Source organism: Carassius auratus, unplaced genomic scaffold, assembly GCF_003368295.1.
Source record: "Carassius auratus strain Wakin unplaced genomic scaffold, ASM336829v1 scaf_tig00008539, whole genome shotgun sequence".
Taxonomy (NCBI): domain Eukaryota; kingdom Metazoa; phylum Chordata; class Actinopteri; order Cypriniformes; family Cyprinidae; genus Carassius; species Carassius auratus.
The window spans coordinates 702,072-720,332 of record NW_020523950.1 but is presented as its reverse complement, the minus strand read 5'-3'; the positions used below and the strand labels follow the sequence as shown (position 1 = coordinate 720,332).

Genomic DNA, 18,261 nt, shown 5'->3' with positions numbered 1-18,261 from the left:
GTCAAAGACACAAGGGAGGCTCAGGAAGGAACAAGGACAATTCCTGCCTCTGGGAACGCACATTTAACATTCACCAGTCACAAACTGGCACCCACTCAGAATTTAAACCGTATTGCTGACTGCAGTTATCCAGGGCTGAATTGTCTCAAATTGGCTGAAAAACAGCAGTCTGCTCTCTTGAGGTCATTCAAACTTAACCGTTTGCCTTGTATATGGATGAATTAAGCAGATTTTTTTTTTTTTTTTTTTTGGATACTCAACCCTAATAATAAATTCCCAATCATTTTATTTACTGTACATATCAAAGCCAATTGTAGCTTATATTTAACTTCTTTTATTGAAAACAAACACGATCTAGTTAAGGGAGTGAAATTTCAGTATTGGAGCATGTACTAAAGCCTTTTTCTCCCGGACCTGATCACACCGAGAGCTGGAAGTAGGTCTGGGAGGGAGAGGGAGAAGGAGAAAGAGAGAGAGGAAGCGATGGTTCTCCCAACAGATTGCTGAAATTGGAGCACTGGACCTTAGGGAGCAGACCTGCTGGATAGATGGGACTGCATTTCTTCAGGGTTTCCTTCTCCTCCGTGCGTCCTTGCTTGAGCTCCTGATCTGCAAAGCCGGGTCAGCACTGTCCCAACTTTACACCAATGTTCTCCCAAACATTCTCGCTGCCAAAACAAGGCCATTCCTCATTTCAACCGTCTGTCTTAAAGAGCCACACAGATGGGAAATCAAAAACTACCTGTATTACAGTGTATGATGTAGCTGTCCATCTGTGTAAACAATGTGCAAAGTAATTAAACCAAAAATTACATGATTTATAAAGTTATTGGCTTCTAAAGTAAGGAGTGGACTCTGAATCGCTGAAACAAGTCGTTATAGATTTCAAATCTTTTGCCCATCTCTATGTACGTCACTAGGAACACTTTGCATAATAATCTCCTCCTACCGTGTTGGGAGAAACAAAACTCTGACCTGCCCCACCCCCCACACAAAGACGCTCTGGTTGGTGTGATAGCATCATGTCGAGCAGACAGTGTGTTTTTAATTGTAAAGGCAAGTTTGTTTTATTTTCACTGCCAAAGAATGAAGATCAGAAGAACCAATGGCTAAAATTCATTTTTACCACAATACCAGAGCAGTACAACAAATCCTTGTTGTGTTCACAACATTTCACTGATGACTGCTTTTCTAATCTCGGTGAGTACAGCGGGATTTTCAAAGCGTTTGGCCATAAAAGAGGATTCATTACCAACTTTATTTAGAACAACCAGCACATCCGAATCACAACGCGAAGTATGATTAAGTAGTTATGCGTCTGTTTTCTCCCGAACGTCTTATCAGTATGTGTGCTGTCTGCAGTCTGTCTGCGCTGATCTTCATGTACAAATGTATTCAATGTATTAAAATGAAGTGTAACTCCGTGAATACTCAACGAAGAGACATGAGAGAGATATCTATAGAAAGCTTGACATGTCTACTTTAAAACTAAACAAGTGCTGTGACAAGTGAAAACAGATATTCTGTGATAAAGTAATCCATATGAAAACAACGCGATGTCTGTTTTTCATGTCTCCCTTCGTCATATCTAATGTTACCATGCCCCCGCGCAGAACGCGCTATTCAGATTCAAACTGAAGCGCGAGGCTTGAATACGCACACACAGAAGAAAAAGCAGCGAGACTGTTCAAGTTTTTTATTTTACTGTTTGATTCGCGGTGAGTGGAATAAGACATAATTCGCCCCAAACAGATGCTAACGCATAGTTTACCGTGCAGGTGTGTGCGGAACAACCAATCCAAATTGCTTATGTTAGTTGACCAATCAGAACACAGTATGCTACCGAAAGGTGGGGTTTAAGGAAACTGAATCTTTTGAACAGCTTCATGCGAACCGTTTGGGGATCTCTGAGAATTGAGGTAATTTTAAAATGATATTTTGACAAAATGACAATGTTTTTTTTAACCTTGGATGGATTTAAACCTAATGTACAGGACTTATTAACAGTGATAGGAAGCTTAGAATTTTCATCTTACTGGCTCTTTAAGAGTCTGCACTGTATGAGGCAGCTGAAGTTACCAAAATGTTTAATTACATTTTTTTTATGAAAATTCAAAGTCTCGTCTGTCAAATGTAATTTTTTTACAAAGAGGGTTCTACTTTTGCAAAGAGGGTTCTACTGATTAATGAAGGGCATTTCTTTCTTGATGTCTAAATGTTTATGACTTGAGGCTCTCACCGAGTCCTTCCACAAGAGCTGTCAAATCTATTTCAGCTTAGATTCAGTGCCAAAAAATATTTTATTTTTGTTTGAAGCAAATGCAAAATGAAAAAAAAAGAGAGAAAGCGTTACTTGTAATTAGAAGAGGCTAATGAGTGTTAAACTCCCTAAAAAGGGTCTGATAACACGTGGGCAATTCTCACTGGCAGCACAAGTTTCAGTGCCCTCTCTTTGACTGGGGATTGATTCTGCAATATATGCATGATTCTTCAGTGTCACGTTTCCAAGTGCAAAACAATGTGCTAGACTATTCATATGACCTACTATCATAAACATCACTACTAATTGAGCTCAATCTAATAAGCAAGCCAATAAATGGGAGTCTAGGCAAAGGCTTGGAGTTAAAAAGGTTTTGAAAACTTTAATAAAGGTACTACAGGGTTTTGGCAAACTACTGGTGGGCGAATTGAGGAACCGGCCAAAAAGTTTCGGTACTCGTCATGAAGCTGTATTTTTATGTCTTTTTTTTTTTTTCCTCATTCACATGTGTCAGTTTTTCACATCTTCTAAAATGATTGTAACAATATTTTGATAATGGTGGCTTAATATGAGTAACATTTCTACATAAATCAAATATACCGTTCAAACGTTTGGGGACAGTATGTAGTTGTTTTTTTTTTTTTTTTTTTTTTTTTGCAGGAGTCATTCAGTTGATTTATTCAAAAGTGACAATGCACATATTAACAACATTACAAAGGATTTCTATTTCAAATAAATTCATAAAACAATCCTGAAAAAAAAGTTTCCACAAAAATATTAAGCAGCACAACAGATTTCCACATTGAAAAAGAAGAAATGTTACTACAGCAGCAAATCAGCATATTATAAAAATGTGACACTGAAACCTAGAATAATTGCTGCGTAACATTAGGATTTCCATCACAGCAATAAATCATATTTAAGATATATTGAAGTTATTTTAAATTACAATAATATTAAAAGATATTATGGTTTATCACAATATTAAATAAATGCAGCCTTGGTGAGCGTAACCAACTTCTTTCAAGACGCATAAAAAAAAAATCTCCAAACATTTGAACTGTAATGTCACCAAATGGAGATCTGGAGAAACTGTTCTTAAGCTAGACATTTAATTGATCGCTTACAGCACTATGTTATAGTTCATAATGGAGTTACCGGGTTACCAAATTGTACAATTAACTTGCCAAAACCAATTTTTTACTTGAACTTACTCGGTAAGTTTTAATGTTGGATCCTGGATTTCTTTTAATAAATGTAATGCAACAGAAAATGTTGATATCACCTCTAGCGTTTCAGCAGAGCTGTACAATGTGATAGTGTTGCGAGTGAATCTCTCACCCAAATGTACCGTCAATTTAAAGTACTTATCAGAGCAGCATATATCATTCCTTCAAAAAAGCTTAAGTAGTGCAGACGACGGATTGGAATATAGATGATTACTTTAACTCCACAAAAGATGAGATGAGTCTCAGTGTGTGGTTAAAGTTCATTTGAGGTTTGAGAGGAAAAGTGGGTGTGAAGGTACTTGCGGTCACTGAGGAACTGCACCAAGAGGTCACATCCATCTGAGGCATGTGTCAGTTTTCTTTATGTGTGTGTGTGTGTGTGTGTGTGTGTGTTTCAACCGTCCTGCTGAGCAAGAGCCTGCAGTTCGGCTGTATGGAGCGAGTGCTGTAGGAAGATGTTCTTTCGGGTGTACATGTGTAAAGACAGAGGCCCACGGGGCGGTTGACCCAGACGGGCAGTAAAGGAGGACTGAAGCCTGGGAATAGGGCCTCGCTCGCTCCGTGGCCCCCGTTCGCTGTCTGAAGACAGGCTGCGTGAGGGACTGTCTTTGCTGGGGAGGCTCACGCTGCTGCCAGCCACAGCCCGAGGGATCTGAGATGGCCCCGGGTGCTCTGCCTTCCGGGTCCCGGGTAACTCAGACATGGACTGCCCACCTTCAGCTCTCCGTAGCGGCTCCCGCAATCCTCCTCCGCCATTGCTGCAAGCCCTCTCTTCACAAGGCTGACTGTGATGGTCTGCGGCGGACGTTCGTGTCGCCCTTCGCTCCCTTGTGAGGCTGCTGCTGGGAATGTTGCTGTTTTGGCCTGTGGGTCGACTTGGGTAGACTGCCTGTCGAAAACAAAAGATGGGAAAGAGAGAAAAAAAAGTAAGCCACTTAATTCGCTGACATTGTGACAAAGATTCGTTGGCAGTGTAGAACCTTTTCTAATTGTTTCCAGACCAACTGGAATTTTGCCTTTTTTAGAAAGAGGAGGCCAAAGGCACACATTGTGGGGAGGTGGCACAAGACAAATCTGTGCTTAGGAGCTTGAGCCACCTGTTCATTTTGCACACAACACTGCCTCTTCCTTACATAACCAGCCCTATATAATGCTGAATGAGTGCAGGGGAAATATTGTGCATGTAAAAAAAAAAAACTGCAAACTAAAGAGTGACTGCTCGATTCATGCTGTAACTCGACGTGTAACTCAGACTGAGCTGGCAGCCAGAAAGTAATACTTGATGCTAATCGGCATTTCACAAAGTGAGGAAACCTAATTAAGTGTGATGTGGCTAATGTGGGAAACTTCAGCTGTGACGTGAAATTGAATTTAAAATCGAGGCTGTAATTGAATTTGTACTTTATGGGGAAGAATCCGTGCGAGGAGTTGAAAAAAATCAACATGCACTCTAAAAAAAAGAGAGCATTTTTTAAAGTGTGCCAGTGCAGGTGACATGCCTTTCATGTGTGCTAAACTTATTTTATCATTTATTGTGTGAAATGTATTTCATACTTTCATAAACAACCCATTCTGCACATCTAGTTCAACCACAGCACAACCAAACCCAATATCTGGTTCCAACTGGATTTTATAGCAACACTCAAACTACAAGCTCTGTACTGTTAAGACGACAGAATTATATAACAAAAAGGACATTTTCCATGTTCAATGTTCAAAATCCTGAAAAGTTATCCAAAACTTATTTTCTGATCTCACTACTTGCTCATTTATAGTCCTTTGATTTTGTTCTATTATTGTGTAGCACTTCAGATATACAAATAAATGACTATTTACAGTTCTTTTTATATGTTCAGTTTTTATATGTTTTATATGTTCAATAAAACACATACACAACTCTGGGCCTCTCTTTACAGATACCATGCTAAGCAGCGGGTGTTTGGGGACTGCAGCTTGGATTTACAATGTCTGCGTCCTCTCAAGTACATGCGCTGCACCATTCACAGCACAAATTCAGGTGCTAGCAAACATAAATACATCAAATGGTGACAGAGAGAAGGAAAAGTTTTGTACCTGCACTGGAAAAAGGCCAGAAATGCACGCACACGCACACAACACTAGAGTCATCCAGTGGAAAAACAGCGACCAGATTAAATCAGACTGATTTAACGGTCCTAATCCATTTGGGGCTTTATTAGCTTGTGAAGAAGCTGGTCCTGTGTTAATGGCATGCTTCTGTTAAAAGCCCTCCGGCTGATTATGCAGTAGGCTGGAAGTAGCAGGATTCAGCCTACTCATTTTCCACACTTCAGCACACCTACAAACACACACACACACACACACACACACACACACACACACGTGTGCAATGAGCAACTGTTGCAAAGAGGCACACTGTCTAAGCCGCAGGCAATGGACAGTAATCCTTGTGTATTATGTATAGCAGTGGACTGATAACTGAGAGCAGTGTACAGATATCTAGTTATGTATTACATAAAAAATCCACTCAAGCAAGCACAGCTCACTTTTAAATTCCCCGAAAAAGTAATATGTTTGGGTAAGGAAAACAATTCTGCGGCACTTCTCGTCAAGAGTCTCGAAAGACAAGAATGTATTTCTTTGGTGTTGTTGTTTTTCCCCCTCTGGAATCATGTAAAATGAATAAACAACATGAATATCTTGGTTTACAGACAAAGAGCTTTTCTCAAATAAACATGATAAAAAAAAGGAACAGAAGAATTTCAACTTTTTGTGTGGCGACCCCGTATTAAGAAGAGCATGCTCATCTATTCATCTTTCCAAATAAAACTCACATTAAACAAACTGAAACGCACCTTTGCAATCACTCTCAATCAGACAACAACAAAGTGTGGGTAAACAATCGCCGTCTCTCAGATGCTAGGCTCTATATTAAGCCAAAGAGGGGCAGAGAAGCATGTTGTCTGTCTGCACTTCCTGAAACTCCATCCGTCTGAACCTAAGTTAAGATGATGAAGAGTGGCTTTCAGAAAGAGAGAGAGAAAGCGAGAGAGGATGAAGTGCCACAGTCTGAGGGTGCTTAAAGATAAATGGCTGTCCTCCTCGCCAGCGGCTGATTACAAACCGCCTCTGAATACTTTTAATGGGCTCATGGGCTCCCACAACTGCCACACTGTCTCAGCACCTTGTGCCATGCTTTGACATATGAGCCCTGTACGGATGTACAATAAAGACATTTTCATAATTTAAAACAAATCAGTTATTAAAGTCAGCGGAGCTGTCTACATGATCTAGTTGTGTTTTGCGATTTGTATTAAAGAGTGTAAAAGTGAAAAGTAATAGCGTTAATATATTTAATATATTTCCTTCCAACATTCTTTATTGATATTAGGCACACAACATCCATAAACATCCATCTGCCTGTGTACATTAATATTCAAATTTTGGGGTCGGTAACATTTTATAAATTATAAAGTCTAGGCTCACCAAGGCTGCATTTACTTTGTAAAAACAATATATATAGAAATGTCATTAAATTGTTAAAATGTACTTTTTTTTACTGAATGTGATAATATTTTTATAGAATTTTCAGCAGCCATTACTTTAGTCTTCAGTGTCACATGATCCTTCCAAAATAATTCTAATACGCTGATTTGGTGATTTAGAAACATTTCTTAGTATCCATCTTGAACACTATTTGACAGATTTGTAATATAAGTGTTTTTGAAAGGCCTTTTGCCAAAGCGCCCACAGCACGCTAAAAAGAAGTTCCTCATCCCCTTGCCAAAATCAAATAAAACAAGAAATTCTCGATAACCTAGTTGAACTAACCGGCTAATCGTTCAGCAGACGATTAGCACAGCGCCCTGACCAATCCGTCTGCGGGCAGATAAGAGAAACAAATGTCAGCTAAAGAAAGAGACAGCACGTTTATGTGTGCTGAAACAGTGATCAATTGAGAAAGACTGATCGATATTTAACAGGTGAAAAAAAAAGACTCCAGAAATATAAAAAAAAAATAGATTAAAAAAATAGTAAAGATGTGAAGGAGAAATAAGAGGAGTTGAAAGAGAACGTTAGAGCAGGCGAGTGAGAGGGGGTGGGCGGGCGCTCCGTTCACCGAGTTTCGTACAAGCCTTGTTCCTACTGTAGATGATGAGGCATGATGGAGGCTGAATTTGATGTGTGGAGTAACTGAATAAACTTCAAAGGCTTTCCCCCCTATTGAGCCCCTCCAACAACTGTCAGCTTTAGGGAAGATAAGATTCTTTACAGTCCTTCTCTTGTTCTCTCTGACAGCACAGGACCTGGATAAACAATAACGGGAAATAGATATTGAGATGTGGGGAAAAAGATCCAAGTGAGAGCGAAAGAGATGAAGAGAAGAAACAGACAAAACAAATCAATAAATTGAGTTTCTATCAGATCAGGTAGCAGAAGTCTTCAAAAGCTGATGAGATTGGTGCAGCTGCCTGGGTGTCATCGGAAAGCCGCAGCTGCCTGTTTAAGGACCGTCAGCTCCATGAAGTACGGTGGTGTGTGTGGCTTTCCACAACAACGTGTGTCACACAACTTAATTGTCATGGGCTGACTTTGAATCAACATGACGAAACACACAAAGCAATGGAAGAAACCTACCAGCGCCTTATGCTTCAGTTGGTTCTATTTAACCAGCTTCTACCAGCTTCTTCACAACAAAATATTCACAGATTTGCAGACCCCGAAAGCGATGGACAAAATGAACACTTTTTGTAAGACTTTCTGAGCCGAGTAGTCCATAATCAACCAGGCATGATGCATAATTTGGTAATAATAAGGACTGAAGATAAAATCAATGTGAGGACCTGTTCTGCAGTGGAGCAGTCATTTTTGAACAGTATTTCAAAAGTGCAGATGTCTAGTCCAACAACAATGGGACATTTCACTGTTTACCTCATTCCCATTCACAGAGAGTGGAAGCAGAGTGGAGTATACCAACTAATTGGCCAATTTGATCTGAAATGCAAATGATTCAGTAAACACTTCATGTTTACGGAACTGTATATAAGTTTAAAATTCACACACATCAAACACAGAGTTGTGCACCAGAACTGAATTGAGAATGCCTTAAATGATTTCACTCCCACTTTTCAAAACTTTCTCAATGCCATTTCAAAAAAGTTCAAATGCCATTTGTAAAATTGTATATTCTGTTTATATTAGGGCCGGGACTCGATTAAAAAAATTAATCTAATTAATTAGGGACTTTGTAATTAATTAATCAAAATTAATCGCATTTTAATCGCATATAAATATTTGACCTGAGAACAGTGAGAAGTATTTTTTTTTCACATGGATTTATAGTATACCATTGAATGAGGACTGAATACATAAGCTTAAGCAACAAAATATTGTTTATTTTTGTTCAACCAAGTCTAGCAGACCACTGCAATTTTTGCCATGAAGTGTAGCAATAGCATATTTAGAAACAATTTCAGAAATTCAGCAAGCTTATAGGTGTATATATATACTTATAAGCTTATGGCTTATAATCTTTAAAAAAAATTTTTTTTAAATGGAAATATCTGGAACGAAGGCCACTGAAAAGTGGACAGACACTGATTCTCTGTCTGCAGTCCATTCCTTTTGATGTCATTCCAATTCAACTTCCAGTAGCCCAATTCAGTTCAAATTCACTCTCAAATTCCAAGCCAAACCTTTGCTTCAGAATTTTGCCGAAACATGAGCAAATAACATTCATACTAAGCATTGAATATCAAAGTGTATTGAGGTATTAAATACAACCGCTTGCTGGTATGATACTGCTAAATTGAAAGTTTCACAACATCATCAAGTGGAAGTTCTTCAAGTTTGCCAAAGCAGGCAACTGAGGCAATTGAAGTCTGAATATTTCACGAAAAAAGATAAATGCCCTCGGTACCATCTCTTTTTTGGATGAGTGGAATGTTTGGATACATAATTGAATAAAAGCTTACTGAGCCCCTTTCACACTGATATTCCAGATAATACATGGGTAATGTGTCCTAGCAATTATTACCGGATTGTCAGATTTTGGTTCATTCACACCGCCAGTGATTTCCCGTAATCTGTGCGTGCGTTCACACACAACCCGTAAAGGCCCCGTAATGACACGTGACATCAGGATGTGACGTGTAATGTACAAGTCAAAAATGCTAGGCACGTTAACTTTCAGTAAAACTATGACACACAATTTACAGCATTGGTTCTAGCTTTTGTTCACACAGAGCTTGTTCCGGGACTGAACCCAGCAATGTTACTAGGTCCCCAACCCAGGATCGATCACGTAATAAATTCTGGGACATGTTTGCATTCAAACAGAAGGCAATTTTCAAGGACCAACTTTCAGTGTGAAAGGGGCTTTAATGGGGAGCATTTCTGGAGTGTGGGCTTGAGTTTTTCTCCCATAAAACACCTGTGAAAACTGTCGTCTGACCCACTCCATTTCCCTGTGGCTCTTATCAACACAGACTGCTACAGGGCTTGCCTACTTCACAGCACCTCGTTTCTTATACCAGTACATCCTGCATCCAAAGTCAGACACACACTCATTCGCTCTTTCTCTCTTTAAGGGCCTAAGGGCCATCACAAAGCCTACACTGACTGGACGAAAATGCATCTTTAAAATCCACCCTAAACTCAGACTCTCTGGTGTTGTTTACTTTTCCTGTGGCAATTCTGAAGGAAGCTCTCCTTCCTGTTCAGCTGCAATGGGGGGAACATTTTTGAAAAGTTTTCAGATTTCATTGAGCAATTTTAGTTATCATTATGGTACTCAATGAGCTCAAACAACTCAAAACAACCAGCCAAATTAGTTGGAATATTTTATTAAATTGTTTTCATTAAAAAATATCTCAGCTGATATAAAGTTTGCATTAAGCAATATAACACATGCAATAGTGTTGATGTTTTAAATATGAACAAACAATATGAAGAGTTAATACTGACTTGTGTTTCAGACAAAATCTGGCCATTTATATTTTATATTTTGCTACTGCCAATAAAAATGTTTCAATAATGCCAAATCATCAAGCTTTTGTATAGTGCCAAATGCTCTATGATCAGCTTGATATAGGAAAGCAAAAAACACTTTGTCCTTCGCGGCTCTCCTGAGCAGAGCTGTCAGGTGTCACTCACTGTCAGATGACTGTGAGTAAAGGGAAGGCTGGCCCTGTGTACGCTCATCTCATATCTAACTCACCTTGAAGGCTCTACAGTAAGGACCCCTGATGCCAGCTACTCACAAACACACACACACACACACACACAATCAGGTCAAACACATCAGGTTGAATAATTCTAAATTTACAAAGAAAAAAAAACTGAAATGAATCTCTGTCAACCTAGAGATTCACACCAGACTTTTCAGTGTAAAGCAAGAGAGTTTTTTTTAAATGTGGAAGTGTGTGGGTGGCTTGTCTCATTGAAGACACTCCACGTTAAAAACAAAGACAATTTATTCTTACCGGATTTTCCTGTTCTGCATTTTAATTCTCTGTATTTGTCGGCAAAACATTGCAACTATGCACCTCGAGGCATTTGTGAATGTGCAGATTGCAAAGGACTTATTCATTAATATTTATGCTTTAGCTATTTTCATTAATGCTGCAGTAAATTGTTGTATGAGATTGAGAGGGCTTTGGTCCTCATTATCTAAGAGCTGATATATTCACAGCACACTGCAGAAGAACCCCAATGCTTATCGAGTGGGGTCCCATTGCATTAAGCTGGAGAGCAGGAAAGACCCTGGCCTACACAGAAGTGGTCCTTGTGGTGTATGAGTGCATCACGCCTCAACTCTGAGCCTCTGATAGATCCAGGAGAGGCAACTCACACTGCACCTGCCCTACTTTGGTGTGACTAATGAACCTGGGGTGTCCTGAATCTGTCCACTGGCTGGAGGGGGAGGAGAGGTGCAGAGCTGGTCTCTCAGCTGGCCATGGCCACTCACTATAGAGTAGTGATGGATATGCACTCTCATTTCTGGGCACGGAGCCAGACCGAGCATGGACACATGTGAACACACACACACAGAGCCAGGTAACAGTCAGAAGGATGCTGCATCAATTAGCCACGCTGAGTGGGGGGATGACCACGGATCTAACTAGAGGAATGCAGCACACGTATGCCCTTCCTGTCACAAGACTATTGTTCCTGGAAGCATGCCGACAACTTCATTTCCCAAGATGGCAATATGCAAAGTTGAACAAATCATGTTGTATGTTAGGAGGCAGTTCTTTTTGAATTTCAAATGATTGCCTTCATTTCGCTCACTCCCTCAGAGACCCTCAGCTGGTTCTCAAGGACAGATTATGGACTGGGCTGATGGGGCCTCTGACTGCCAGCGGGCTTCAAGCTTAGATAAGTGCAGAAACAAGCCACTACAGATGTAAAATTGAGATAGATAGACAAATGGCATTTGAATATGTGCTGGTAACTTTTGGCAGAATTTAAAAGAAATTAGAAATGTTCTTCACTCCACTGAACCGTTATCACCTGAATGCCCTGTTTAAGCTTTGATGTCTTATTCTGGTCATGGTACACTAAAGTAACTGCAACTTTATTTTGTCTATTTGTAATATTGTGCAACTGCATCTTTATTTTTCATATTTGCTATGCAACTGCTCCTTATTTGATCATTAGAGAGGGATTCAGACTTAAACAGGTCATAGGATGCCCATTTTCCACAAGTTGATATGATTCTTTAGGGTCTTAATGAAAAATCTGTAACATAGTTTAAAACAGCTCTTTTCTTTAAATGTTAATGAGCTATGCTGACCCTGCCCCTCTCTTCCTGCTCTCTGAGGAACGGTTTACTTTAGCCGCATTCATCATGAAACTTGCTAATTAGCACATTATTAGGAAAGGCAATTTGCAACGATTCGTTAAAAAAAAAACTTACACTCACTTCTCCTGTTGGTGAAGCAGAATCATGAATAATTTGCACGATAATAGATGCATTTATGTACATGGGGGGAGTATTCCCTTCAAAAACAAATGTAATCAATTGCATCTTCAGCGGCTCAGATGTTGGGAGTAAATCACAACTGATATGTTCATTAATGCATCCAACATTGGAACACTTCAATCGACTCCGGTGGTAAAACAGTAGTTGACTGATAGCAAACTCACTCAGGGTGGGTCTAAGGTAAGACGCCAGTCCAATCTGTGCTGAAACGCTAATGGCAATCAAACTATCATGGGAGGGGCCTGTTTTTGTGATGATACATAGACGGGCATCGGAGATCATTTCAATTTGAAAAAGGGGTAAAGATTTGAGGTGGGTGTATTTTTATCATTATAGGGTGGTTGTGTAAGCACACCGTCAGCACACATTTCAGTTAAAAAAAACTTGTAAAATGGCGCATTTTTTGTCGCATCATAAGACCCATTTAAATTGTCAAAATGGGATTAAAAATGCAAAAAATAAATGAATAAAATGATTTTTTTTGATGATTACAAAAACTCTCTGCCCCCTTCAAAAAAAAATAAATAAAATAAAAAATTGGTGAATTTACTTTTCATACTTGCTAAATAAAAACGTATTATGTGATCATTAAAGAAGGATGTGATCAAAAATGCAACAATTTGCTTTATAAAACAAAAATCAACATATTATCGGCCATTGTTCAGCATAGTGTGGGTCCAAATGAAATGCTGAACTAACTGAAAAGGAATCTTCGTTTGAGAATAAAATGGTGACAAATCAACATAATTGACTATTCTGAATATTTCAGGGAGAAATATTATATATATATATACATCTCCTACGTGGGACTCGATACTAGCGGTGGGGCTCAGGTGTAGCTCATCTCCAATCACTACACCTGGCCTCACTCCTCGTTCCCACGCCTCTCGGCCCCGCCCCACTCGCCACAATATATATATATATATATATATATATATATATATATATATATATATATATATATATATATATATATATATATATATATATATATATATATATATATATATATATATATATTGTGGCGAGTGGTGCGGGGCCGAGAGGCGTGGGAACGAGGAGTGAGGCCAGGTGTAGTGATTGGAGATGAGCTACACCTGAGCCCCACCGCTAGTATCGAGTCCCACGTAGGAGATGGAAGGATATAAAACTGGAGTGACGACCGTGAAGGACGAGAGAGGACCAGGCCTGGGATATTATTTTATGTTTTGGCTTTTATTTGTGCGCGTCAGTCGCCGTGAGGGGCTGACGCGCCGTTTTGTGTTTATTTCTGATTATTAAAATTATGTTTTGATTGTGCGCTGGTTCCCGCCTCCTTCTTCCCGATGAATATGGAGATTTGTTTGAATCGTTATATATATATATATATATATAAAAATAAAAAAAGCCATTTAAAACCAATTTAAAACATGGCCTCCAGTGAAGCTTGTGCTCTGGACCCTCACAGGACCTTGTACAATCCACCCTTGCCTGTTCTTTAGAGTAAATGGTCTGTCATTTTCAACAGTAAGCAGCAGACTGGGGTAAATAAGTTCCTCAGCAGCTCTCAGCAGCTTTGCCCACTTCGACAAACCCAGTGATTTGCAGTGATATACTGTGCTAATGATGTGCTTGAGGACAATGAATAAAACACTGATGCAATAAAACTTCACACATTCATTTACCTTCTTTAAGAGTCTATAATGTGAAGTTAATAAGCAACTCTCCGTGAAGACATAAATCCAAATCTCTGTTATTTGTTTTTATTTATTTATTTTACTTGAATCCTAATTAGAGGAAGATTGTATCTAATATAGTCCAGATAAAAATATATATGCCCTGAACAGTTGGAGAACAATGCTGGGAGGCAATGCACGAACATTTACATTTCAATGAGTGTTGAGATCTAATTCTTGCATGCAGTGATTACAGACAGTGTAAGATGGTGCAGGTATAAAACATCTGTCAACGTGTATCCCCTGACATAATCTCCCGTGAACATACACGCCATTAAATGATGATCAAGTATCTGATTTTCCATCTTCCATATTACTCATGCATATTCTGTGATGCTTTTTAATCGCTTCTTATCACATATCTAACATAACTACCTGATATCTCCAGGATAAATGTATTTGCTTCACTTAGTTATAGACCCTCAATACTTTAATTGCTTTTAAATACTTTAGATTTGTCTTTTATGGGATATACCATGGCTTAATTACAAAATCGAGTGAGTAATCTCACTGCCTAGAAAGTGAGCTGCATTCTAAGGCAGCATCATAATTGAAATGGAACCTCAAACATCACTGATATTAAAGAATCTAAATTGATATAAATATAGGTGATGTGGGATTGACATTGTCATACTCTATGGCACAGCAATATACAAGTAGCAGTGAGTACGATTTTTTAAAATAAATTAAATCTTGTATTTAGCAAGGATACATTATATTAATCAATTTCACAGTAAATACATTTATAATGTCACAAATGTCTTAAAAACACACACACAACACACATACAGACATAGACATATACATATATATATAAAGAGAGAGAGAGAGAGAGAGAGAGAGAGAGAGAGACATAATAGGACAACTCTTTTCAACATTTATGAAAATGAGTGTTTCTTGAGCATCAAATCATCATATTAGATTGATTTAAGAAGGATAACTTGACACTGAAAACTGGAGTAATGGCTGCTGAAAATTCAGCTTTGCCATCTCAGGAAAAAACATTACATAAAAAAATGTATTACTAAAACTATTCTTAACTAATTTAATTTCTAATTAACTTATGACTTTTGGCAAAATTGCTTTTTAATTCAATATTAGTGTTTACAGTAAAAAAAAAAAAAAATATTTCATTTAAATTATTTAAATAATAATAATTAAAATTTACCAAGAAAAGTCATTCAAATTTATTATTCTGAACATCTGCTGTAAAAAAAGAATTAATTAATAAAAAAATAAAATAAGATTTTATAAGATTTTAAGAAATAAAAATCTGATTTGATTTAAAAGTTAAATACATTTATAGTTGAGCTCTCTGCACCATTTTTACAATATAATCTAAGCCAACTCAAAGGTAACTAGGCCAAGCATGAAGCCAAAGCAGAAAATGCTGCAGATCTTTTTCTCCAGCCTAAAGTGTTCAGAGGGCCTACAGCTAAAGCATACTGCAATGGCCTGGACAGGCCAAGCAGAGTTCTCACAGAGACACACAATTTGGCCACAATTATAGTCCGCTTCAAGCCCTGGACTGCCCCAGTCTCTCTCTCTCTCTCTCTCTCTCTTTCTCTCTCATGTGAATGAGATTCAGCCATGGAGCTTTTCTTTGCTCTAGTCTCAATGCAGTCTGCAGTCCAGAAAAATAATAGAGTGCTAATTAATTTCTAAATCCAGCCTATTCTCAGAGATGAACAAACCTAAAATCTCACTTTTGATGAATGTGCCGATTGCAGTGGTTTTCAATTACGACCCTCAAAAAAAAAAAACCATCATCAATGCATTGTCGTCAGTTAATCGGCACATAAGTACTGTATGACAACTTTGTTCCACATTTCTGGTTTGAACTAATGAGTTCTTGGTTTCCTGAGCTATAAATAACAGTAATTAATTGAATATTTAATAAGAAACAACAATACATTTTAGGTGTTTCCATATTTTATTCCAACATTTCAATGTTACTGTGCAAATAAGCAGAAATACTCTACTTTAGACAAGTTTGTGAGGAAACAGACTGGTTTCTGAGAACATAAAAAATATTTGTTTAAAATGGCATGATGTATACAGTATATTCACTATTTTAACATAGGGGAAAGCGTAACTTTTACCAATTAGTTTTACCAATTACAAAATAACTATGGAGAGAATAAACATCTATTATGTACACTGCTATAAATAAGTTTGGGATCAGTAAGACCTTTATTTTATTTGAAAATAAGTCTCTTACACTCATCAAGGCTGCATTTATTTATCAAAAATGCAGAAAAAAAACTGTAACACGGTCAAAATAACAGTGTTCTATTTTAACTTTTTTTTTTTTTTTACTGGATTTTAGATCAAATACATATCGCCTTGGTTAGTGTAAAAGACTCAAAAACCTTCAAAACCTTGTGGTTCAACCCAAACTTTTGATATTTTACTATAACATTTGAGGCGCACAGACAGATGAGTCACATGATTAAACAAAACATGTTAAAAGACACTGAGGTCTCCCCTGAGTTTTTTCTTTTTCTTTTAAAGCACATCTGGGCACATGGACAAACTTCAGATTACCCAAATAAACCAACATCACAAGACACTTGAACTGCAATCAGTGTCACTTTTTGCATGTATAGGCCTATGGGCTTCAAGTAAATAAATACACACATGCACAAAGAGTAAAACGGCATGTCCATATCAGCAGTGCTTCATACATGACTGCTCGCTCTCCCAAGATACTGGCAAGCATTAAGAGCAGTATGGAGTGAGCAGCAGGTCGTGTACTATAAATGGCAAGACTACATTATGGTTGAAGGCAGCAACCAAGCACCCGCCATAATCCTTTAAACCTGACATGTAAAAATACAGTTCCTTCCCAAGCTAATCAAAATTAATATGGGACACAGAAATGTTGCAATAGTAACAAGCAGCACCTCTCTGAATACAATCTAAACTGCAAAGGGATCGTGAAAAAGCTCAGCCACCAAGCTGGAGCAGAGCTGAGGGAAGCAGTTTGGAGATATCACAGCATGGTTAGGCTACAGATGGCTGCGTGAGGTTTTAATAGGATCCATATGGAGACAGGTATCCAGCACAGCCGTTTGTTTAAAACTCGGAGATGCACACTACAACTCTTGTGAGAATGCACTTGGGGTCTCGATGGACTAGTAAGGGAAAGAGAGTGATGGAAAGGGTGGAAATGTTCGTTTTTATTTGTTTTATTTAATTTTTTTCTTTAAGGCTGCTTTAAAATGGTCCAGAAAATTTGAAAGATGCAAGGGGATTAAAAACAAAAACATGGTTGCGTGATTTCGACCATGACCTCACTGATAAATAAATGAGTTACACGAGGGACCTACAAGGTGGTCTTGGCAATTTAAAAGTAATGATAAAACACTGCAAAAAATGCTGAACTCATAAATAAGCAGCATTATAAAGTTTTGTGCAAGGACTGCAGAAGGAAAGAGACTAATAACTCAGTGTACCTGATTTGTTCCACACGCATGTGATTGCACAAGCAATTTCAGGGATCATCAGTGAGGAATTACTCCACTTTATATGTCTTGTTAAAGGGATAGTAAAGCCAAATAATACAATTCTATAAGTATCCCTCACCCTCATGTTGCTCAAAATTATTTTTTCCAGGCAAATATTGGCAGAATTTTTATTTTTGGGAGATCAATTCTATTAAACTCACTTTCCAGCCAAAAGAGATGTAATCTTACATTAGAGACTTAAAAGGGTCATATGACATTTTTTAAGGATCATTATTTTGTGTATTTGGAGTAGGGCTGCGCAATATATTGAATATTAGCTAATAATAATAGCAATAATTTTGACGACGATGTAAAATTAGAAAATATTGTGAATACTGAATATTTCAAATTTAAGCATACTGTACCAAAAGAATGCGCCGAACGTCCAAAAACTGAATATGTTAGTGCAGTTGTGAGATAACAAAAGTTCAAATCCCCGAATCAGAGCTTCGCCGTTACATAGATAATTTTTTTTCCTGGTGTTTTGCTTATTTTGAGCGATCTGGCAAGCATGCGCACGCAAACAATCGCTCCTCATTGTGGAAACGATGCCGCAGATGATCTGAAAAGCAAGCAAGCAGGA

At 38.1% G+C, this 18,261-nt stretch overlaps 1 protein-coding gene across 3 annotated transcripts in view; it reads right to left on the bottom strand.

The window, feature by feature from the left end:
- Positions 1-2,038: 2,038 nt before the first annotated feature.
- The window catches only part of LOC113072105 (serine-rich coiled-coil domain-containing protein 1-like), an 80,205-nt gene continuing 63,982 nt past the window's right edge, over positions 2,039-18,261 (bottom strand). The window contains exon 9 of one of the 3 annotated variants that reach the window (XM_026245254.1): positions 2,039-4,378. In XM_026245254.1, coding sequence (XP_026101039.1) covers positions 3,884-4,378 — 495 coding nt within the window. In that variant the 3' untranslated portion in view covers positions 2,039-3,883. The remainder of the gene's footprint in view (positions 4,379-18,261) is intronic. The other 2 variants (XM_026245253.1, XM_026245255.1) reach the window with 2 other exon arrangements.